Source organism: Tetrao urogallus (genome assembly GCF_951394365.1).
Source record: "Tetrao urogallus genome assembly, chromosome: Z".
NCBI classification, from domain to species: Eukaryota; Metazoa; Chordata; class Aves; order Galliformes; family Phasianidae; genus Tetrao; species Tetrao urogallus.
In genome coordinates, this window is record NC_136816.1 from 58,332,385 (window position 1) to 58,356,801 (window position 24,417).

The 24,417-nt window shown below is 37.9% G+C and overlaps 1 protein-coding gene across 1 annotated transcript in view; it reads left to right on the top strand.

Moving 5' to 3' along the window:
* The window catches only part of SLC38A9 (solute carrier family 38 member 9), a gene marked incomplete at its 3' end in the record, with an annotated part of 35,864 nt that extends 15,738 nt beyond the window's left edge, over positions 1–20,126 (top strand). The window contains exons 9-14 of the mRNA XM_079548290.1: positions 576–683; positions 2,831–2,937; positions 9,413–9,526; positions 10,807–10,955; positions 17,818–17,907; positions 19,961–20,126. Coding sequence (XP_079404416.1) covers positions 576–683; positions 2,831–2,937; positions 9,413–9,526; positions 10,807–10,955; positions 17,818–17,907; positions 19,961–20,126 — 734 coding nt within the window. The remainder of the gene's footprint in view (positions 1–575; positions 684–2,830; positions 2,938–9,412; positions 9,527–10,806; positions 10,956–17,817; positions 17,908–19,960) is intronic.
* Between the last annotated feature and the right edge of the window lie 4,291 nt (positions 20,127–24,417).

The following is a 24,417-nucleotide window of genomic DNA, read 5'->3' on the forward strand; positions in this document are numbered from 1 at the left end:
GTTGCTGGATGACTCTGGACCAATGAGGTGGAGTTCAAATCCTGTATTATGACCAAAGTTCTCCATGATCATGACAAGTTTTAAAGTTATCAAGCATCGTTATCAAGCTTTTATCTCTCAGTTTAAAGTTGACAACTGTAGTAAGCATTAATTCATCTCTCACTGGACTATGCAATCAAGGGACTGAATGAATGGACATTGAGATAGCTGTGCTTTCTTTGGCCAGCAATGTCTCACGTCCGATTAGAATCCTGATAGTTGAATCTAGAATCCATCAGTTATCGTCTAGAGCTCTTCTTACCTAACTAGCATGAGGGATTGCTGGTTCACTGTGACTAGTGCAGTATTTGCAGAATATTAGACATACTTAACGTGTGCATTCAGTGCAAGTGCATTGCTCTTTCTCTCACATATAAAAAAAAGAAACTAAAAGAAAATTTGGAACTATTTTGTATTTTTAAGAATGAATACCACCTGTAAAAGTTTCGGCTACTGATAACTGGTTGGATGGAGCAAGGAAAAGCACAGCAAAAATACTTTCTATTGACTCTTGGTATTTGTTTGGTCTTTTCTAGGTACGATTTCAGTTATCTACTTAGTTCTTCTGGTTACTGTAAAGGCTGCTCACCTGGGAATTCACTTAGAATTCAACTGGTTTACAGGGAATGAGTTTTTTGTACCAGGTAAGATAATTAAGAATGTAACGAAATGTATATGATGGGCTTAATTGCTTTCTAAAACAATTCTAAAATGTCTGTCTTGTTCACCTCTTAACATCTTTGTGTGGTAAGCAGAGTAAGGAAATGCTGTCTGAAGTTGCATCTAGAGGTTCAGGAATCTCCACTTTCCAACAGCTGTTAGCTTTCTGGTACCCTTTTTTCCTTTCTTGAATGTTGTTTTGCTTTCCCCCCACTCTCACAGTAACATTACAAATCACTCCGTGAGACGTTATGTTTGTATAAACAGTTCTACTGAATGAAAAGATAGTCTAAAGAGATCAGTTTCTTGGTTTAGGAGACCTCAAAAGAGAGATAAGGGCCAGATCTTAAACTTTTTCCCTACTCTTTACAGGAGTTGTGTCTTCTAATATTATTGTAAAGTCATGGAATGATTAGAGTTGGAAGGGCCTTTAAAGACCATCCAGTTCCAACTCCGAGGCAGTGTTGCCACCCAGATCAGGTCACCCTATATTGAATTGAATCACTTCCTATGATATATAGCATTACATTTGTAAGAAGTGGAGTACCCAGTGGTTAGACTATTTCAGTAACATTACTAATACTGTTAGAATATAGACAAAGCATGTAGGTGATGCATACAAATGCAGCTACAGCAGGTTGTTGTAGTGATGAGGAAAACAGTACTGAAAGAAATTCTGAATCTGATGGTTCAATTTTTATTATTGACATTAAAGTAGTGGATGGAAAACAAGGCCAAAACTTGCACTCTGAATCTAACACATCGTGCTTGTTAGGTACTGAAAATACAGTGAATCCAGCCTTACAGAAAGTATTTTCTGTCAAACTTGTTGAACCCTTTGTTATTTGCTTGAAGTATTTTTAACTGGCTCAACCTCATAGCACTTTAGAGAAAGCTGATTTAGATATTCTTGCATAAAGCTCTGTGTGATCTCTGAGGGTTTTTGAGCATCTGATGAGTGTTCTGCTGTATTGCTGGATGTTTTCCAGAAGCTGAGCGAGTTCTCACATATCAAATTTCTGTAACTCTCTCAAGTATATATTTATCCTTTTATAATATCAGCAAAGATGGTGCTTTAATCATGTTACGGCATTGGTAAATTCTTAGATAAGTTGCAGCACTTCAAGGAAAAGTATTGTGGACATAATCAGAATTGCAAGGGTTGGAAGGGATCTCTAGAAATCACTGAGTCCAACCTCTGCTAAAGCTGTTTTCCTACAGTAGGTTGCACAGGTAGGCGTCCAGATGAATCTTGAATATCTCCAAAGAAGGAGACTCCACAACCTCTCTGGGCGACCTGTTCCGGTGCTCCATCACCCTCACTGTAAAGTTCTTCCACCTCTTTGTGTGGAACTTCCTATGTTCTAGTTTTTGACTGTCTAGAATCCCTTGTCCTGTCACTATACAACACTGAAAAGAGTATGGCCGCGTCCGATTACTTCCTACACTTTAGATATTTATGAACATTGATCAGATCCCCTCTCAGTTTTTTCTTCTCTGGGCTGAGCAGACCCTTCAAATATTCAGCATAACATAGTCCTTCTAGTATTCAAAGAAATAATACTCTGCTATTTCCATGGGGACTAAAGATTTTAAAAAAGGCATCATTGATGCTATAAAGGGTTAGAGAAGGGGCTTGTACCCTGTTTTTGAAGTAGCACGTATTTAACATCTGCATATGGCAGTTTTCTTTTAGGAGCTTGCTAATCTTCATCATTTTTCAAAAACAAAGGAAGCTCTCAGAGCATATAATAGCTTTTCTCTCATTTCCATTTTTGGGGACCAGAACGTTTACAGCTGCAGTGGAACCAATTCCTGCCTTAAAAAATGCTCTGCAGTTAAACTGTTCAGAAGCAGGAAGGCTTGTATGTTTAAGTCCTAGATTAACCTGCTACACTTTAGTGGCTGGGGTCATGCAAGAAACTTTTTTGCATGCATAATATAGTAACCACCATCTTCATGCATTTTGTACTTCCTAATTAAATATTTGTGTTGGCTATGGTCAAGGACAGATTGTCCCTTTTCAACATGTTCATTCTTACTTTTGCGAATCTACCACACTATATGTTATCTGGATATTGACATTGTTTCATAGAAACAAGTTACTAACACTTTTTCTCCCCTCCTTTAGAATTTAGAGTTCTGTTCCCTCAGCTCACAGGGGTTCTAACGCTTGCCTTCTTCATTCACAATTGTGTCATCACTCTTCTTCATAATAACAAGAATCAAGAAAACAACGTAAGTAATTCCACAAGGCTTTGCTGATTTTTAACTAGATAACCATGCAACAGTTATTTTTTTGCAGTCTGTTTCTCTGGAAATTAATCCAGAGACTGTAACAGTTTGAGAATATGTAAATTGGTTTTGTGATCTGAGAAGAAACAAGTTATACATACTGGCTACCAAAGAGTAACAGAAGAATGACAAATTTATTCAAATGAAAGTCTTGAGGAACATCCCAGGCTTATGTGTGATTAAGTGGCCAAATTACACAGAAGAAGCAGAAAAACTGACAAGGTTGCTGTAGGAGTAGTCATGGATTTTAAAACAGAAAAGAGGAGAATCTCAAGCACGGAACTCATTCTAAAGGAGACCTGAACTATTGTTCTACACAGCTATAGTTCTATCCAGCTATATGTTGGGTTCTAGATAATGTCTCTTTCGAGAGTTGCTTGAAGTTAAGGTTTGCAGAGAAACCTGACCCTCTTTAGGAAATCCTCAAAGCTGAAGTCTGGATTGGGAACTTCTGTGATATCTAGTCTTTGGGCTGGTCTTTAACCTTTGTTATTTACTACTCATCCACATGAAATTGCACTCTTTCTTCATGTCTTCTAGTCTTAAAAATTGGGTAAGGATGGTACAATGTTTCAGATACATTTATTTGATTTCTTTTTCTCACTTGCATTCTGGGATTCCTGTCTAGCTTCATTAAAATCTTGGCTGGAAATTTAACTACAGTAACATAAAAATATTTTAAAGTATTAGATGGGTCAAAAACTAGTACATCTGATTTATTTACTCAGGTGAAGTGCAGGTTACGTACCAGTGCATTGAGGTGACATGACTTTTTGCTTTGATAAATCTTCATAGATAGATTTTTTGTCCCTGTGAGCCAAGATAGTGATACCTCTCTGAAAAGGAGTCATGAATCCTCTAGGAAGGCTTTTTTTGTATTTTACAGGCATTTCTGGAAAGTTTAACAGCTAAAGAGTGGGTTAGCAATGCTCTGGAGAAAGAAAATAAGTAAATTATTCTCAATGAGTTGTAAAAAAATCTTACAGTACACAAGAGGGCAATATTATGTTTTTCTTAGCTGTGGATTTCACATTCTAAAGTGCTGTCATTTCTGCTGTCAGCTTTGTATGCAGGGAAGGTCTGCTGCCTCCTTGCTGCTTTAAGACTTTTCATGTGGCTTTACCTCTTGCATTTATATTGGAGGAAGCAGTTAGAGAAATGAAGACAGTACCTGGAATATTCTCCAGCTTGCTCTTTCTGCGTCAAGGAGGAAGAAACTGCTGTCTGCTTTTGAATCAGTTTTCTGAACACCTTTCATAGGATTTAAGTTGGATTTTGAGGCATGCATCTCAGCAATAATCAGTCCTCAGCAATAATCTTGCACTGCAGAAGTGTGTTTAAACTGATCAGAAAGAGCACCTTTTCATATAGCATTATAAAAGGAAGCCAAATCCGTGTGTTTTCCTTCTAGGAGTTGCATTTAGCTAGGGATTTTTTTGCCTGTTTCTTTCTGTTTGTAACGCTATAAAAGCTTTTCACCTAGGTCTGCAAAGTGCTTTGTAAATGTTAATGACGTATTGACATTGCTAAAGAAGTGTTCTGTGATTATTTCACTGCTCTGCTTGACTAAGTTGAAAGTTTATGTGTGTATATGGATCTCAACCTCTGTGACTGGTCACAAGTAGAGAGTAACCTCTTCCTGTATTTGTATCAACAAGATACACTCTTATGTCAGTATCTCACAGGGATCAAATGGAGACTGCTGCTTAATGAATGTATTGAGCTATTAACATGTCACATCCATGAGCGTTCTGTGAAAAGGCACAAAACTTGACAACCTGCAAAAGTACAACTTGCTGAAACTAGCAGTAATAAGAACTACTTAGGAGAGGTGGAAAAAGAGTAAGAAAAACAATAGAGTGCCTTTTATGGAGTCAGAAATCCAAAACAATAGCAGCTTCCATTCTAGTCAGAGGCATATATCACTGTCCAAAGTTTAAAACACACATGGGAGGATGATTCCTCCAGCTGCTGTTCCCATATAGTTCCCATACAGTGCTGTGGGTGTGACAGGAGCAGTGAACTGAAGTAAGTCAAGTGTCAGCAGCACAGCCTGGAGAAGCCCTGTGAGCATAGTTTTTCATCTGCAGATCTGCATTCAGTAATCCCGCGAGATAAATATCCCCTGCTCCTGTCTTCCAGTTTTTCCTTCTTGTGTCAATCAGTATATTTGTGCAACTACACAGTGAACCGGTTTGGAAACTGCACATAAAATTAACAAACTCGAGAAAGATTATTTGTTGGGTTTCTTTGGTTTTGAATCTGTTACACTTCTGTGATCTGGTTCCTTAAGCAACTGTCTCAGCAAACTGGATGCTTGTACAAGCCCAGCACAAGAGCTACAGCTATGCTTAAGAGACATGCTCTGTGTGCAAGGGCTATCTCCTAACAATTGTTTGTGGACATTCCTAGGGAAAGACTGGGAACAGGAGAGTATTTTTTATTCAGATGGGATCTCTAGAAGGCACAGAGCTGAGGGTTGTGTATGTTTTCTGCCTTACTGGAGAACTGTTTATTCCCCAAGAACAGAGTGAGCTTCCATTGATAATACTCTATCATCAGTTTCTCTTTCCAGCCAAGAGAGTGGTGAGGTGCTGGAACAGGCTGCCCAGAGAGGTTGTGGATGCCCCATCCCTGGAGGTGTTCAAGGACAGATTGGATGGGGCCCTGGGCAGCCTGTATTAAATGGGGAGGTTGGTGGCCCTGCCTGCAGCAGGGGCTTGGAGATTCATGATCCTTGAGGTCCTTTCTAACCCTGGCCATTCTATGATTCTGTGATTCTGTGTGATTATGCACAGACTATGGATTTTAGTGAAGTACTTTTGTCATCCTCTTATATGTTATCATTTGAACATGTAAAGTCTGTTTTTAAGCTATAGATCAGAGTCTAGTTAAGATATTACAGAAGTAGCATCTGCCTTTTGAGAAGTTACCAATCTGAAATGCATCAGTCAAAAGCTACTTTTTCTAATATAGTAATCATTAGTACAGAGTGATACAGAATTCTCTATCTAAAAATTGACTAATTGCAAACTAGCTTTCAGTAAAATACTGAACAAAAATAAGTTGTTTTCCCCAAGTCCCGTTACAGGGAAAACAAGGCCTGAAAGTTGCTGGCTCTTTTCATCTTCCCAGAGGAAATATCTGGGGAGCCATAGAGCACTGCACCCAGCCTGTGCCTAGGTCTTCATCCATGGCTTGTAACATAATGTCTTGTACTATGAGAGCTCTCCCTGAGTTAGCTTCATCTGGTCTATCAAACTTATCCTTCTTTTAGGAAGCCAATTTCTGTGTCTCTTCTGTGAACGCTGCTAGTCTTAGTCCATTTTTCTGTAAGTGCAGAGACACTTTTAACGCATCATTCTGAATATCTTGACCAGAAAAACTACTGGTCAGCAATAGCAGTAGCTGAAGTATTGCCCAATTTCCACTTCTGCAGGTGCTTGTTATTAAAGGTGTACTCAGGAAGGGCTTGGCAGGTGGCAAGGTGTCAGTCCTTATGGACTGTGACCTGCCTGTTATCTGTAATACTTCCCTTCCTTTCTGATCCCCCATATACTTCTTTCTTTCAACCATATGTTTTACATTTCATTTTTAGATTGTAAACTCTGGATGCAAGGACCACTGTATTTCTGTTTAGGCAGCTTCCACCTGAGTGGGAAAAGGGCTATCAAGATCTTTATATTAAATTTAAAATAGACAAATGCGATTATTGCTCTGTTATTTAAAAGTAATCCTTTTATCTGTACCCATGTGTCCTTTAGTTTTATCTGTAATTATGCTGTCTAAACAGTATTTATAATCAAGGTCTTTAGAGAGTGAACTGAGGTATCCTATATAGTAATCAAAAGGTGTTCCTGTCACATACACACACGTTTGCACAAAGATAGCCCTTTTTCTTACTGAGAAGCAGATATTTGCAATGCAGTTGATGTATATGAGGAAAGATAAAATTTGGTTTTTGATTGCCACTATTACTTCTTTTTGCAAACAGAAATCAAAATCTCAAAATCTGAGTACTGTTTGTGTTGTGATAGCAACTGGAGTCAAGGCTGTATTGTGTCATGCACTTTAAAAGTGCATTATAAAAATTATCACAGTATTTAGTTTTAGTTTAGGCAAGCACTCTTTAGAAACTCTAGGAGCATGGTCTAGTTAATATAATCACAGGTAATAGCACACCTGCTAGTGACCCTTAATCAAATGTAGTCCAAAGGAATGAATTTGCATGGGTTTGTTTTCAGATCACATGCCCCTACAACTGCAAGTACTTGTACAGCAAAAATAATTTAACATTTGTTCACAGAGATTGTATATTAGCCAAATACAAATAGCAACTGATAGTTACTGTGCTATCTTTGTGCGTGGGGAATACATTTAAAATAGCAAATTTGAAGCAATTTTAAACAAATTCTGTCAGATAATGCGCCACGGTATATTTTGAAAAATTGTCCAAGTACTATCTTCAAGAAGTGAGAGTCCATATCTGTCTGCAAAACCACCTGACTCCGAACGTGTCTGATTCCTGCAGTTAATGAAAGTTACTCATAAATAGTTGTAAGAAATTAAGATGATTATATTTAGTATTTAAAAAATGGCTTCTTATGATCGGCACTGGTGCTGTTGAAGATGTAGTTGGGATCTGAAAGCCTGTACACTTTCCTCCATCTGCATGAAGAGAAATTCTTGGAATAATTTAAATACAATTGTATTTCTCAACCTCTGCTGAAGCTTGTAGTCCTTTCTCAGCAACAAGCATGAGGACAGTAGAGGCTACAGAAACATCTTCCAGCTGTGTATGTCTGACCAGGAACAGAAAGAGGTTGCAGCTGTTGAGGGGGCAAGGACTGTTACGTATACCATGGGGTTTGCATTACCAGCACTGTGTTGCCTGATAAGAAGGATTATTGGCTTCTTCTGAACTGATGATAAAAAAAGAGCATTGATCTGGCAAAATGAGCATGAGAGCTGGTTTTCTTCTGAACTTTTCTTGAAACTTGTAATCCACCATGTGCGTATTTTTACTGGACACTGCCTGCCTTCAGAAGATGCCACAAAGGTGTAAGATGCACTTCTCTTGTTAAGGAAGTAGTGTGAAGAAACTCTTGGCGAAGCATTTTCCTATGCTCTGTGAACTGGCTGGGTGCTGTAGAATCCTGGTCTGCAAGCCATATGGCTCTAATAATTTGGTGCTGTACCTGAGTTAATAAGATTTGCTTCTCAGTCATAGGAAAATAGGGCCATAGGAAAATAGGCCATATATTGAGCCATTAGTGATAATCGTCTAAGAAGCTGATTATTAGCAGCAGCTGAACAAATGGTTTGCTATAAGGTATGACAGTCTCGTAGCATAGAATATGGTTATACAGAATATAATTCATTAATTAGTAAAAAAATAAAGATGTCTTTATTTCTAAAAAAAAAAGGAGTTGATGAAGACAAAAATCTAGGTACACTGCTATTAAGTCACTGTACTGTGTCTGTGAATTCTGCAATTTCACAAAGTTCTTGAGAAGATTTGCTGCTTGTGTTCCAGTACTAAATGTTGCTAACAGACTTTGAATATATGCTATGTGTCTGATTAGGTAAACCAGAAATACTGTCAAAGTGGATTTATCTCCTTAGCTTTAGCACTGTCTTCTGAAATTCTTCAACTATTATTTAGTGCACTTATGTGGAGCATTTATAGAAATTCAGTAGTAAAGCAGATATGCAAATTTAAAGAAAATAGGCATTATATCATATAATAAAAAACTAAAGAACATATATACCTCTGTGCATACAAGTGCTTTTGCTTTATTGTGATTGTACTTGTATTTTTAATTAATTAATTTAATTAATTGCAAATCAGCTGTTTTTTCCATTATCACGGTATTCATACGGATATCTGATGCATTGGTTTCTGTTTTGGAGTGTGTTATCCTCCATTATATCTGCAGCTGGGTATGCCAATATCTTTAATGGTAGAATTTTAATCCCAATTAAGGCATTTATGGGTTTTGTCTTTAACAACCATCTCTGCGCCCAAGGCTCTGATAGCAACAGGTGTATGTAAGAAAGGAGAGCTTTCTTTCAGTTTGTATGTTTTGACAACTCATGGTATGTATACCCAGCAAAAGTGTACTGCTTATATTGGGATATCTTTTTCTTGTATACCTTGCATATCTAGATAAATGTGTAATACTTGTCTCCAGTTTGAATTATCTTGCACTTTCTGGTCTGATCCAGGATCTAATTTGAAGTCTCCATTCAAGTAATAGTAAGTGATAGTAAAAATGGTAAAAAATGTAAAATAATAATAAAATATAAAATATAAAAGCAACAATAGCAAATACAATAGAAATCTTCTACTGAGCTTTTTCTTTTGTCTGTTTTGGTGTGTCAGTGCTGGCCAAAATAAGGTTTTATTTTTCCTTAGGTGAGAGACCTCTCCATTGCTTACTTCCTGGTGGGATTAACATATCTGTATGTTGGAGTAATAATTTTTGCATCTTTTCCTTCTCCACCACTATCCAAAGAATGTATTGAACAGGTAAGATGTTTTACTGCACTACATAGTCATCTTTAACCTTTAATCAAGTTATTAAAAGAAACTGCTTCTGCTGCTTGCTTCATGATTCATCCTGGCAGACACATCTGTTCTTCACTCTGGTCAGTTGGCTGATGCTTCATGGGCACTACCACAAGCAGATGAGTAATGCTTTTGTTATCTCATTAGCATTCATGTCTGGTTGCCAGTAGTTGTCTAAAAACAAACATTAAATAAATCTTCTGTGAAAGTGAAGACCAAAAGGAGCAATGCAGACTTGAATTTTTAGTTTATTTATTTCTGAAAAGTATCATGTTTGCATTTAATTGTGCATGCAGTGACAAATCCTGCTCACTTGGGCTGGTTTCAAGTACTCTAAAAAAAAAGATAACAACCACCCCAAAACATGAAAGGAAATGCAAGTGCATTCACGCCAGTCCTTGCTATGGATAGATTTGCAGTATAGCACTGTGCTAGGCCTTGCCAACAGAGTTTTTCAGATAACACATAGCACTGCTGTAAAGGCTATTAAACTCTTCTCTGCCTATAGGCAAGGCTGATTCTCACACCCTTGACTAGTTCAAAGATAGGAATTGTGAGCTGGCGATGTATTTTATGCAAAGTGATCCACATTGCCTGCATAGTAGGTAGCAATGAAGCAGATTTTAAGGGCTTCCTCTGACTGTAGGTTAGTTAGAATTGGCACTACTGCTTAACCAGGAAATGATACTTTTAAAATCATCTGTAGTAACTTAACGGGATAAAATCCATAGTTAATAGATGACAACAGTTTTTATTATAGTTTATTTTCTGTAGACACACCCTAAAGACCCTTACGTATTTCCATGTAATCTAAGTCTTGTATATTCTGGTTTTCGGGTGTTTGCAATGTTTTTTGTTTATGATAATGATCCAGTTTTACTGAATAAATACTTTTTTTCACTCCTTAGATATGATATGAGAGGTAATAAGGGCACATGAATTCATTTGTCTGAGAAGTCAGGGTAGCTGCTCCGTAGGCTTGGCTCTTCTTGAATACTGAGAGTAGAAAATATTTTTTAACATTGAAACTGATGTCATCTCTTTAGTATTAAAAAAATAGGAGGTATTTGGTTACATAACAATTTCAAAGGGGAGAAAAAGTATTTCGTGTTATGGGTTTGATCTAGCATTTAGATTTGCTTGGCTTTTAGCATCTTCTTTCTTGAACACAGGTATTAAAAGTCAGCACATAAATGTAATTGAGACATCACTGGTAAATGTAATGTTATCCCTCTGTTTAGAATTTTCTAGATAACTTTCCCAGCAACGACATCATGTCTTTTATTGCAAGAATATTTCTGCTGTTCCAGATGATTACTGTATACCCACTGTTGGGCTATCTGGCACGGGTCCAGCTATTAAGACAGGTTTTTGGAAACGCTTACCCAAGGTAAGAAGACTGGCCTTTGACAAGAGCTTGGCACACTGTGCTTAACTAGCCTCTTGTGTATAGTCAGAAAGTTGGCTGGGCTTTCAGAGTTTCCTTTGGTGCATTAGTACATTTCAAAAGCTAATTCAAAATGTTTGCAGAGGCAAAGGTTGAATAGGCATGCAGAGGAAATTCTAGCCTGCAGACCAGGGAGGGAGCCGTGTCTTTTGTTTTAGCTCTTCATTTTGTCATTTTTAACACAGTTCTTTTGTCTTGAATTTGCACAGCAAAAAAAAGTAGTTGTGCAGAAAAAAAAGGTTTTCAGTTCAGAAAAGTTTTGCCAAATGGTCTTTAAGTTTTGAAGGCATGTACTCTGCATATTAACCTTTCAGGGTTGAGTGTGCAAAGCTAGTAACCATCCATCTGTTTTTAAACAGAGCTGATAGCTCACTGAGTTGTTACTTATGTTATCTTGACTGCTGTTATGCTTATAAAAATAGCTTTTCAAATGCTAATTTCAGAGATGAGCCACACCCTTGCATTTGTACCTTGCCTGAACACCAGGGAAGAGCTGACCCAGAACTCAATTTCGGTTTTGTTTGTTGTTATTTTGTTGTTGCTGTTGTTTTAAATAAAACCTAGGACATTTATATTTGGAATATCATCTGAATTTGTCACAGCTGAGAAGTTGGTATTTATCTCTGAGTTGTTATTTTATGCTGTGAATTACTGTTGATGGAGGGAAGGAAAAAATATCACAGGAAGCCATGTGTATTTCCTCTGTGGCATCAGCAGTAGCATACAGGTCTGGGAAGACATTGTTAAAAGTTTCAGGTTTCTTTTGGGTGCTAAAATAGTTATGGAAAGGTCTAGAAACTGGATGTCTAAATTAGGACATGAAATAAATGCCTGTTTTTTTTGTTGCTAAATTGTACTCAGTTCAAAGTGAAGGAGATTTTTAGGAACTCTGCAAGCTACTATTGGAAACAAGGCCATTGATTTAAGTGCTAAACATGGATTTCACAGCCTTGGGAAATAACCGTGTTCTTAGTATTACGTAAATCTGCCTCTTCCCATCTCTTCTCCCAAGTCACTCCCTGAATGGTTCTCATTTCCCTTCTGGCCTCTCCTAAAAGTGTCTGCTCATGTTAGCTCAAGCTTGCTGTTTTTAAGCTTTTGTGGTATGACGAATGAGATACTGCACATTCTTTGTACTTGTCTCTGGGATGTCCTGTGGGTAGCTTCAGTCTCTCTCTTTTTTTTTTTTTAAGTCCTTACAGGGGGAGGTATTTAACATTTCTGAGAAGTCAGAAATCGTTTCTAGAAAGCCACTTGTTCTCTTGCTCACCTGTGGGGGCAATTCTGTACATAGTATATTCTGACTATATGTGTTTCTCTTTGGTACCCCAGGTATCTCACATGTTGCTCAAATGTCTCTCAATTGATATCTAGGCTCCAGCTTCTGTATGTTTATAGCTTTGTTTTCCTGTGCAGTGGAGACTAACTGAAGAATGGTAGTGAGCATGAGACCTCTTTCTAGGATTATAGTAGAAGACCCATGGTCTGCTTGTGAAATACCTCATGAGGACTGATTTTCACCAGCAACCTAAGCTAATCTTTTAGTAGCACTGTTCTCTTATTGCCTTTCTAGGGAAGAATTTCAGTTTTCTGGGTTTTTTGACCACCAACTACTCTGGAAAAATTAGAACTGTGGTCCTGATGTTGTGAGAGCCTGTGAATACAGTGCTCTTCCTATCATCATTTTATCAATGAAAAATGTGTTAATTACAGAGCTGTTTGGGCCTTCAATCATAGAATCACCAAGGTTGAAAAAAAAACTTCCAAAATCATCCTGTCCAGCCATCCACCTAATACTAATATTTCCCCACTAAGCTGTACCCCTCAGTACAACATCTAAATGCTCCTTGAACACCTCCAGGGATGGTGACTCCACCACTTCCCTGGACAGCCTATTCCAGTGCCTCTCCACTCTTTTGGAGAAGAAATTTTTCTGTTTTAGCTAGAATTCCATGTTACTGCTTCCAGAAGGACTTGGTAGATATTTTCATACTCCTGTGATCTCCTTACTGTTCTGTTATGCTGAGAGAACTGTGTTTTAAAAGCAGTCTGGGAAAGATGATTTATGGAGACACATTTTGAAAAGAGAGAGATGGTAGCTCTTACTGATGTTAACCTGATGTCTCACTGTATATCCTGTTGATCTACCCTGAAGAATTCAGCTGGAAATACTAAGTTGTATGCTTCTCCATAGGAAAATGATAAATTATATGTACTTGGCTCTTACCAAAATTCTAAATGTCAATGTCAATTGACAATTCTATGTTCTATTGTATAAGATAATTGTATAATAATAATATTCTATATTCTATGTTAACTCTATGTCAATTCTAAATGTCAATGGCTAACAGTTTCCAGGCAAGAAAAGAAGACTAATCTGTCTTCTGAAATACAGACTTTAACTCTTAGGTGTGTATCTAGGGTGTGTGTATGGAGGGGAATATTCACTTGACTGTGAAAATTTATTTGTGACTAAGGAATCAGAAGGATGAGGTAAAAGAAAAAGCAGGTGGGGTTCTGCACCATTTGTCTAGAGGGATTACAAATTAATTAATTTAATTAATTACAAATTAAAACAACAAAAATTTGGGGGTTTTGAGTCTGATTCTGTTTGTTTACGATTTTTTTCTACCTTTTCTGATTTATTTTCAGGCTGTGTAACTAGAGTTTAGGTTTGTTCTTTGATGGTATATCCATCCACATGCATATAGAACACATCTATTAGTGTGCCAAATTCATATTGGTGGTGCATTTGAAGATCTGTGTTGGCCACCTAGCCTCTTCTTACCTTCGCTGTGATTCAATATGCCTAATTAGATGTATTTCCATAGTTACATCCTTCCTATATTAAATTTCCTTTGCAGCTGACAGAACGTAATAAATTTACATTGTCTATAATTATCCTGTTTGTCTCAAAAAAAACATTTTTTAGTCAGAAGGGACCTCAAGAGATCGTTGAGTCAAGCCCCTCTGCTAAAGCAGATTCCCTATAGTAGGTCGCACAGTTAGGTGTCCTCCAACAGTAAGCCTGTGGTGCTGGTTTCTGAGAGCCCAACTGGGTCTAAATTCTGCCTTTTAAAAAAGAATCATCCTTATCTTTGGAGAGCTGAAATACATATTGACTCTAAATTAGCGGATTCTCCTTGTCTACCAGTTTCAGACACCTGTGCCACTGTCTGTCTTAAACACATATGTAGACATGCTGGACACAGTGGTCTTATGACAGGCACCATCACAAAGCTTGGAGCCTTCCTGTGCTTCCCACAAAAGACTTAATGATAACGGAACGCATCCTAGTTTCATCTTCTATTGAGCAAAGAGTACATTAGTGTAAAGACCACAACACATAAATGGACATACGGGAACAAAATCCAAGAAGATCTTTCTTCTCGCTCATGTGTTGTAAAAGAAGGCCAAAATGCTGTGTTTTGGGAAATTACTTTCTTTTCTAAAGCAAGACATATTTGCAATGGCATCGTTTAATGAGTGACTTATGGCCAGAGGCATGTGGTTTATCTGCTGCCTCTGGTGTGATTCTGGATCTTCTTGCATGTATAGAAAAGTAATTTTTTCTAGTGTTACTGTTGGCTTGTAGCTACAGTGATAGTTGTGACAGAGAATTCCCTTAATTAATTATATGCCGTGCATAAAATACTTTGTGCAGTCATTGTTTTTTAGAATTTCTTCTTAAAATCTTCCTTGCTCTGAGAGGTTAAATAAACCGATGGACAGAAATCCCTTGGCTTTCCTAAAAGATGTCCTCCCCTTACTCCATGGCAGCCCAGCAGACCTGCCAGTTCTCCTACAGATGTGTCTTCTGATGCAGTGAAGTACATTTCTGCTGTTTGCATGTACGTTTCTGCTTTGCATCTGAAGTGCAGTGATTCAGAGTCTTTTGATTGGTGTCACTTGGGCGAGACTTCTGGGAAGAAAATTCAGTTTTAGATTCAGTGACTTTTCAAAAATCTTTACTTATACTGTTTTGATTTCCTTACTATTCAAATGTGTGTGTTCATGTTGTGATTCCACACTGATTGCAGCACTTCTAATTTCTTTGCTTCTGACCTGTCAGGACTTTTAACCAGTTTCTTCTTTAGTTTATTCCCTGCCCCGGGGTTTGTCTTCACTCTTGTTGGTGTGATTCTTAGTTTAAGGATGCTGAAGTTAGCGAAATAATAAGGCCATTATTCACAAGGTTAACTGCAACTACCACTTCTCCAGGGGAAGACTGGATGCAGCGTGTCTACTGAATGCTTTTTTCCCTATGGATCTAAAAAGCCAGAAGTGATGTGGTTATGCTGCCAAAAATTACTTCTTTTCTGACCACCTTGTGCAACATGTGGTGACCATTAAGTGTACAGCAAGCTACTGGTGAACCAAGCTGCATCGTGAAAACATAGTGCCTATGGGGAGTGCTTGTCCTGGCGGGTGTGCACCTGCATAAAACTTGGAATCTTATTTATAAAAATGCACTGTCTGAAATAATGCAGTTGCTGGTAGCTGTAGATGTCAGATCCTTGTTCAGAAGGATTGTTTCCAAAATGTCAGTGTTTTTCTCAGGATTTAAGAATGTTAGTTCCTCCTTTCTGAAAGGTGAGATAACCTGTGAGTATCTGAACAGTTAGAAGAACCTGAACGCACAGGTGTGGAGGAGCTGTTTTGTTGCAGTTTAAATACACAGTCCGTTTTATTGGTGAACTGGAAGCACAGTCTAATTTGAGCTGTTATTGAAAGGTAGAAGGAGGTGCAGAAATGTTCCAAGGAGAAATAGTGTCACCTTTTTCCTTGAAGTGAATTGATTAAAATCCTTTTCAGGCTTTTTGTTACTTTTCTTGAGATTGCTGCTTAATTGTGACAGCAGAAACTGGAAAACAGTTCTCTGCAAGCACTGCCTTGCTTTGGAGCATTTTCAGACAATTGCTTTCACTTGAGTAAAAACACATCCTTCTTTGTCCTGATTTTTTTTCCCAGATGAAGAACTGGAATCATACTTCCATTTCACAGCACACATGCGCGCACACACATCTGCACGCACATAAGTTTGCCTTTGAAGTTGTAAAAAGCTAGAATTAATTTTTTAAAAAGCAACAACTCTGAACTACAAAATCATTTCTGTTGTAAAGCATGTCAAAATGAAATATTCCCAACTTTTTTCAGTTTTTCTGTAAAAATATTCTGTACCAACCTAAATTTGGAAAACATGTCCTAGTTGTGTGGCCTGCACTCTGTTTAATCTTACCTGCTGAAAGTTTGTCTCAGCAAAAAAAGGAAGGAAAGAATTGCCACCATTTTCTGTGTTCATAAATTTTGTCTTCATTTGTGTTATCTCATGGTGAGATTTGCAAACTGCCATGTGTGTGAGAGAAAATGTTAACAAAAAGTTTCATGAACTGTGCAGTTAATTAGATTTTTTTAAGGGAGTATTAGAGAAACAGTAGATGTTTGGCCCATCTTTTATTCATCGTCTGGTTCTTGGGGAGTGATCCTTGGGGTTTTACCAGCTTTATATGGGGCGATGTTTCTCTCAGCTGCTGTGTTCCCACTGCTGTCTTCAGTCTCTGCAGTGTACCTCTCATGCACCACTGTTAAGAGTGCCAAGCCCAGAGTGAAGGATGTTATTTCTGTCTAGTTTTAGATCATTTTTGATGGGCAAATCTTAGATATAGTGTGTATCTTCAATTATGTCTTTGTGCGTGAATTGCCACGGTTCCCCTACACTCAAATGAGTCCCCTCTACTGCTTCAACCTTTCTTCCAAACCTGGAAGCCAGCAGCCAGCCTTTCAGCCATGAGAGTGGTGACTTTTACTGTTTCAGCTGTAGCCCACTTGAAAAGATTGTTCATCAGTGACTTTCTATGTAGCACAGATACATTCTACATTTAAAACAATCAGCATCAGCTTATGGGTTTTGATTATTTTAAGAAATCAAAGCATTCTGAACCAATGAAAACTGAATCTATGGTTCCTGTGTGCAAATTCTTCTTTCCCTTCATAGAAACAGCTGTGTGACCAAAATATCCCAGTGTTTTTTCTTATATTTCCTGACTTTACTGAAATATGCCAACATTTTATATTCTCTGAAGAAAAGTGATATTCTCCCAAGTGTTAGCTGTGTGCATAATGCCTGCCCTAAGTTAGTCTCAGGCATTAAAAGCTGCTTGTGGAGAACAGGAAGCCTCCAGTTTTTTCATCCTTATTGCAAAAAGGAAAGCAACAGGAAATTATTTGTAGAACCAAAATCAATTTTAAAAAATCTAGTATAAGCAGTATGCATGCCCGATATTAAATTAGGTCCAACATCTCAAACGTTTGCTTTGCGTCAAAATATATTAGAGGTCAAGTATTAAGCTTGTTTGCTTGTTTTTTTTCCGTAGTATTTTGTGTAATGTTTTTCTTTCAGTGATGTATCTCTCTTGGTTTCCGTAGCTCACACACACATAGCAGTCCACATCATTCTCTGAGCAAGCTAATTCTTTCTTGTGGATTTCTTCAGTATTTGAATATCTATCTGAAATACTTGAAAGCTGAGTACCATGTCTGATGCTTTCAGAAGAATTGCCAGATTATACATACTTACTCCTTAAGAATATTTGAAGTCAAAACACTAGATATTTATAGTTTGGTGTTCAGAATTTTCAATAAATATTATATTTCCTGTGAAATTAATCAGCTTTAATAGCATGAGTCATGCTTGAATTGAAATACTATCCATGTACCAATTAAATATTAGTTTAAATTAAAAGTAATGGTGTTTTGTAATAAATACAGTGTAGATTTTAATACCTTTTTTCTCACTTTTCTGTAGTGTTTTCCATGTGCTTGCTCTGAACGTAGCAATTGTAGGAGCTGGAGTAGCAATGGCAAGATTTTATCCAAATATTGGAGGTATCATAAGGTAAGCATTGCTTTGCACATTAAACTTACCTACGGTGTTAATGTGTTTATGTCTCAATTCTGTAAAAGAACAATAAGAGGGTAAGGAATTGTAACTTTATATTTTGTGCACCTAGACTTCTGTAAGTTGTGCAGAGCAAATTTAGAAGTATAAGCAGTCTGCTTCTGCTCTTTAAAAGTTCTGACAAGCAACTATCCATAATAGTACTTTTGCACCTGTGGTGACTGAGATGAGATTCCCCAAGTTTCACTAGAGCTATACCTGGTCACCATGTAACTGTCCACATCAAAGAATATTATGTCAGCATAAAAGTTCCTTGCTTATTGTCTGATTTCTCTCAGTTTTATGTTAAGACTGTTTGAAGCTAATTTGAAAGTCTATGATAAAAATGCAATAGTGCAGGTAACTTAAAAGGGAAAAGTAACCTAAAAATTGTACTTCTAAATTGCATCTTAGATCTACTGTGTTAAACACATGGGATTTCTGTAATTCTCCTATGAAAAAAGGCTGAAAGCTGGGCTTGTTCATTCTGGAGTGGAGAATGCTGCAGGGAGGCCTCATTGATACCTTCTGCTACTTAAAGGCTGATAAACAGGAAGGAGAACAACTTCTACATGGTCTGATACTGACAGGACAAAGGAGAACAGCTTTAAAATAGAAGAGGAGAAATGTAGGCTAGTAAATTCTTTCCTCATACTGTGATGAGATGCTGGCACAGCTGGCCAGAGAAGCTGTGGGTGCCCCATCCTTAGAGGTGCTTAAGGCCAGGCTGGATGGGGACTGGGCAGCCTGAGCTGATGGGAGCAGCCCTGCCCATGGATGAGTTGGGACTGGGTGGATTTAAGGTCCTTTCCAACCCAAACCATTTTATGATTCCATATACATAATCATTTTCATTCATTTGTAGTTTGTATTATTCCTATGGCACCAGGAGAGGGAGATGTTTAAAAATATAGAAATTTGCAATTATAAAACTAGGATGAGAGGCTTAGGGTGGTTAGTATTGCAGAATGGCTTACTTTTGCTCAGTAGCTGGTCTTTAAGGTGTCCTTTTTTCCATTTCCTTTTCTTTTGTTATTATTTCTCATTTTAGTGAAAACATTCTGATTCCAGTGATAGAGACAGTTTACTTATTAACTGAAAATAAACATCATGTAATACACGTCTCTATTTGCAAACTGGTCTTGACTTCTGCTGACGCATTCACTGTGCATGGCACTTAAGCATTTGGAATAGTGCATTTCCAACTGATAAATTTTCTATGTACAATCTAATGTATATTTAGAAGTTTTGTTATGCAGGCTTATTTTATGTAGCAGTATTTCCACTGTCTAAAGGGCGTGATCAAATCTTTGAAATAAAATATGTTGCTAGTTAATAATTTACATTTGGCTGCACTATAGCTTAATAGATGGAAATTCACAGCAGGGGAAAATAATGAAAAGGTTTGATATGCAAGAGAATGCTTAGAAAAAGTTAGATGTTTCAGTTGCTGTGTTTGATTGTGCTTCAAGAAGGGCATTTTGATCTTTTTGAGTCTGGAGAACAGCCTTTTTGAATCTCATTAAGTTATTTAAAATAAAAGTTGCAATTTCAAGAGCAGTTCTATTGTTATGTGCTTTAACATGTTCTGAGATGGCTGGGAATCAGTAAGATTTGCAGTTCTGTAAGTAACAGATACTTAAAGTAAGCACTGTTGGTATTTTATTTGTATTTCCCCTAAGAAAGTAAAAACATCCATAGTGAGTCCAGTTCATGCCCAGAATCATGTGGGAATGTGAAGAAACATCAGCGGTATGTCAGAGAGGAGGTAGGGAGAGTCGGGGGACTGAGAGAGACATCATGAAATGCCAGTGCAGGACAACAGTGAACATAAATCAGTGTTTAGTGACTGCAAGTAGTCATTATTTGGTCAGACTGTTCACTAGTTTGAGTGGGAAAAAAAAAAGACAAGAAAAAGTAAGAGTTAACATAAAGCATTTTGTTCTCTTCCCTCCCCCACCCCTTTTTTTTTTTCTTTGCTCTTTTCCCCTTCTCTCCTCCCTTTCTTCAGATACTCTGGAGCAACATGTGGTCTGGCCTTTGTCTTTGTGTATCCATCACTCATCTACGTGATCTCCATGCATCGTGCTGGGCAGCTGACGTGGCCAGCGTTGATCATTCACATCTTTATAATCCTCCTTGGACTGGCTAATCTGATTGCACAATTTCTATTCTGAAAATCCCTTTCTCCCTGTGGCTGTCACAAGTGATACTGTGACATTTGGCCACAGCCTTGAGCAACATTATCACACTTGATAATGCAATCATCTTGAGAAAAGCTGCACCTTTGAAATAAATTCAAAATACATCTTACAGGCACTTGAAAGAAAACCTGCTTTGTTCCACTAAAAACACAATTTTGAGATTAGTGAAATACTTCAAATATGATTGGGGTAGTTCGGTTGCTGTTGAATATACGTCAAGGGTTAATGATGCTCAGATATTTTAATTTTTTAGAGCTAACTTCTCAAAACACTCAGCTTGCAGCCTTAAGCTGTAGAACTCCTCTTTCTTTTGAAAGAACCGTCCTTACCTTTAATCTGAACGTGTTTCTGTGGTATTGTTCACTAGCTGTTTGAAATGTTCTTTTGTTGCAATTGTTTTACTGTTTTGTTTGGAAAATGAAGAAATCATTTTCTTCCCTTTTTTTCTTTTATTTTTTACTTTTTTGAAGTTAATTTATTGTCATTTGGGTCAAAATGCACTCTTAATTTTGAATATGCTATTAAATTGTTTTGGCAACATTCTTCCTGTAAAAAATTCCAACTACAAGAAACAATAAACTCTTATCCCAGTGTTTTATTCAGAACCAATATGTACACAAGCTATTTGTGATCTTAAAATGAAAAACATCAGGGGGTTGAAAAAAAAATAAAACAAGACTCAATTAAAATCAGAATTCCAGGCTTGACCTCACTTCAACTCTTTTAACTAAGTGAAGTTGTCTTGTCAGGAGTTATTATGTAGTTCTGTGGGTGCAAGATGCTTTACAGGCTTGATGTTTCAGACCTGAGCAGAGACATTACAGGCAAAGCTAGCATACTTTCACATTGTGCATTAAAGGAAGTAATTTCTGTTTTAGCTGATTCTTAAAAGAAACTGGAAGAATATGGGAAAGGTAGTGGTGTTTCGTTGTTCTTGTTACTATTGATTTTGTTTTTAACTTCTTGTTTACCAACCGAGAGAGTGTGCATGTGTATGTATACAACTTCCTTTGCCTGAGGATCTGAGCCCTAAAATATGTGTTTACAGCATTACCTAGATAATGTGCCATATTTCTCTAAGGAATAATTCTGTGAATTTTTTTGGTGTGAGTTTTTGTAGTGATGATGCAGATCCATTTGTCTATCATGGACTTATTGCATGTAATCAGAATATTCACAAGCATCAGAATCAATTTGGGAGTCAGCAGAACAAAGTTTTGATTTTTTTTTCCTTTGGTGGTAACCAAGGTCATAAGTTGAAAAGTAATTTTTTAAAATTTAAAGGCACGTTTAGTTGCCTGAGAAGAAGAAGCAGATATAGATTGCAGTGTCTCTCTTCATGCAGGCACAGAAAGCAGCAGACTTCATCCTGCTTGCCTATGTGACCTGAAGTGATGGCCAGCTAATTCCAGTTCCTTATATTTTCTATTCCAGCAAATCATCATGTGACTTAACAGAGCAGAAAAAAGTAGTGTATTAACTCAGTGGTGCATTGTGAAATGTTGTTTGCCATCTTTCCATAGAAGAAGAATAAATTTTGATGGAAATACTCAGTTCTATCTTTTTGTTTGAATTTGCTGAGAAGTGAAAGGTTTTCTTTCGGCTCTGGCAAGCACCAGGCTGAAGCTTTCTTCACAGCATTACTAGGCTATGTGCTTGGCAGCATCCTTCCTTCACTGCACTCTGAAAATCCAGCCCTCCGTATTGATGTGGTAACTCTGTGACACAACCTGAAGTTTTCATTGCATGAGGCTCCATTACACGTGAGCATATGGCTGATATCATCAAACTCAAATCCGGATCTCAAGCAGTATAAGAGATTAACCCAGCATGACCTTTAGGCACTGCCAAAGCCATCAGTAGCCAGGAAAACTCCCAGAAAGCTCCAGGAGCAGTTGTGGACGTGTCTGTGCAGCAGAGGTTGGGTGATTACATGTGGTTTGAATACCTTGACCAAGAGATTAGTACTTGAGTGGAAGACTCACGTTAAATAGAAATGAAATTTATTTTCCAAAGGCAAGGGCAGGTGACAGGGCTTTAAGTCTGCCTTCTGCCATGACGAGAGAAAAAATTACCTTCTATATATCCAAGCTTGTACAGGCCTTCTCTGTAATGGCCTAGCGTTATCTGTTCTGCTTGCTTAGTGTTGTCATGGTCCAGGTTCTTCCTTTTCTAGCAGTCTTCAAAATCTCTCCTTTACTTACTAGCTTTCACTTTTGTCTCAGTTTTGCCAATCACAGCTGTGTCTACTTCTGCAAGTCCATTTTTCCTCTTATATCTGTATTAATACATGCCTAGATGCCAGTTAATATATTAAATCCATTAGTTCAAATGATTTTTGCAGCAAAAATGAGCATTCAAGATTCAAATGTTGCATCATTTAGACAGGAATTTTGGGGAAGCATGTTATGTAACATTTTCTTTTTTCTTAAAAAATTTCAAATGTTCAGGCTTCACATAATGAAAAATATTCCACGGTAATGGCATTTGATTGCAATGCCAAAAGCCTTATTGGCTTTACACTATGCCCTTTCATCTTCTGGATTGTTCCATTCTCTGCCTTCTAGGTTTCTGCACAAGAGTTAGCATTTAATTATGTGATCACATCACATTTTTCATAGAACATTGCCTTGAGAGTGCAAGGGTTGCAGAGATGATAAGTTTTCTGTCATTGCTCAGGCTTGCTGTCTCCCAGCTTTGAGTACTGGAAATTGTTAACAAGAGCGTGCTGCAGCCCCTAAGTTTGGAAACTCTTCTGTGACCTTCATTCACAAACACCCCTCAAACCTAGTGTGGCACAGCAATGCTGAGAGGCAGTGGGAGTGTAACTGAATGAATGCTGGATCTGCTGCAGGAAGGAGAGACTCCTGGAGAGTTTATGGCCTTCTAATCTTAGAGATAGAGTCTGAATTCTCTAGTGTGCCAGGGATTCCTGTGTGCTTTCAGATTACTGCTATGATGGCCATGTCCTGCTGTAGCACAGGGAAGTGAGATATGGTAACCTCTGGAGAGCATTTTTATGCTTTTTAGGACATTTTACTTCCTAATAGGATGTTAGATGTTAGTGACACTAAAAGCCCCAAAGAGTTTGTTTTAGCTGATTGTACCTTACCTCACAGGGAGTATGGTGTAAGTTTTTCCCTCTTAGTTGGTATTCTGTGAGGCTGTGCTACGATCAGCATATTTAATTTCTGCAGTTGAGAGTGCCATTAAGCTTTCCTTGGAAAGGAGCGGGACTCAGTTTGCCAGATCCTTTTGCCTCTCCCTCCTGTAATTTCAGATGGTGGAACCAGAACTACGTAACTGTTGTTTTGTGGTTTGTTTTTCCAAACACCAACAGATATGAGGGGAGCAGGGAGGGTCTTTTATTTTTTTTGAACTCACCTACTGATGGCTTTTCCCATATATCTCGTTTTTGTAATCATTTTGTGGATTACACAGTCTAGATAAAAAATGCAGCTTTATATAAAACGTTTTTCAATCCCTTCTTAGTATGTTTATGTTGCAGCTTGGCTAGAGCTCACTGAATTATTTCCAATAGTCCAAAGACTGTTTAAAAATTGCTGTCCATGTGTTTCCTTTCATCATTGTTTGAATGGTCTTTTTTCAATTCCATGGACCTTGTTCACTTCTGACATTTCATTAAACTGTTAGAGGAAGTTGAGATTAGTCAAGTCATTTCAAATCAACACAGCAGAGTCATTCAGCTGCAGTATGAGGGGCGAAGAAATGCCTACACATTGGACTTCCAGGCTAGATATTAAATGCCATACCAGACAGAGACATTATCCCAGCTGCCCAGCTGGCTTCATGTCTTAGAGCAAAATGAGTCTGTATTACGAAATTGCTATAAGGGACTCAAATTACAGTCCAGTTACAGGAACAGAGAGGAGGATGCTTTGCACTGAAACTTATTTTTTTCTCTCTGTTGAATATCTAGTTGCCTTCATACAAGGTTTGTATTAGGGAGCCCAGATACCCGGTATCAAGTTAGCATAAGCAACTTCGGGGAGATATCCTCACCCTTCTGTGAAGAGCTCAGGCATTCTGGGCTGGTACAAGTTGAGTGGTAGAGCTTTGAGGATGATTCCTGCTGCTTCTTTGTGCTGGCATTGTGGATTTGGAGAAGGCTGTGATCATGTGGCATTACTTTTCCTAGTAGAGTGCAACACTCTTTACCAGCTTAAGACTTAACCTGTCTGCAGTCTTTCAGTTTGAGAGAGAATTTCTCCAGTGTTATGGAAATACAGGAACGTATGGGTGC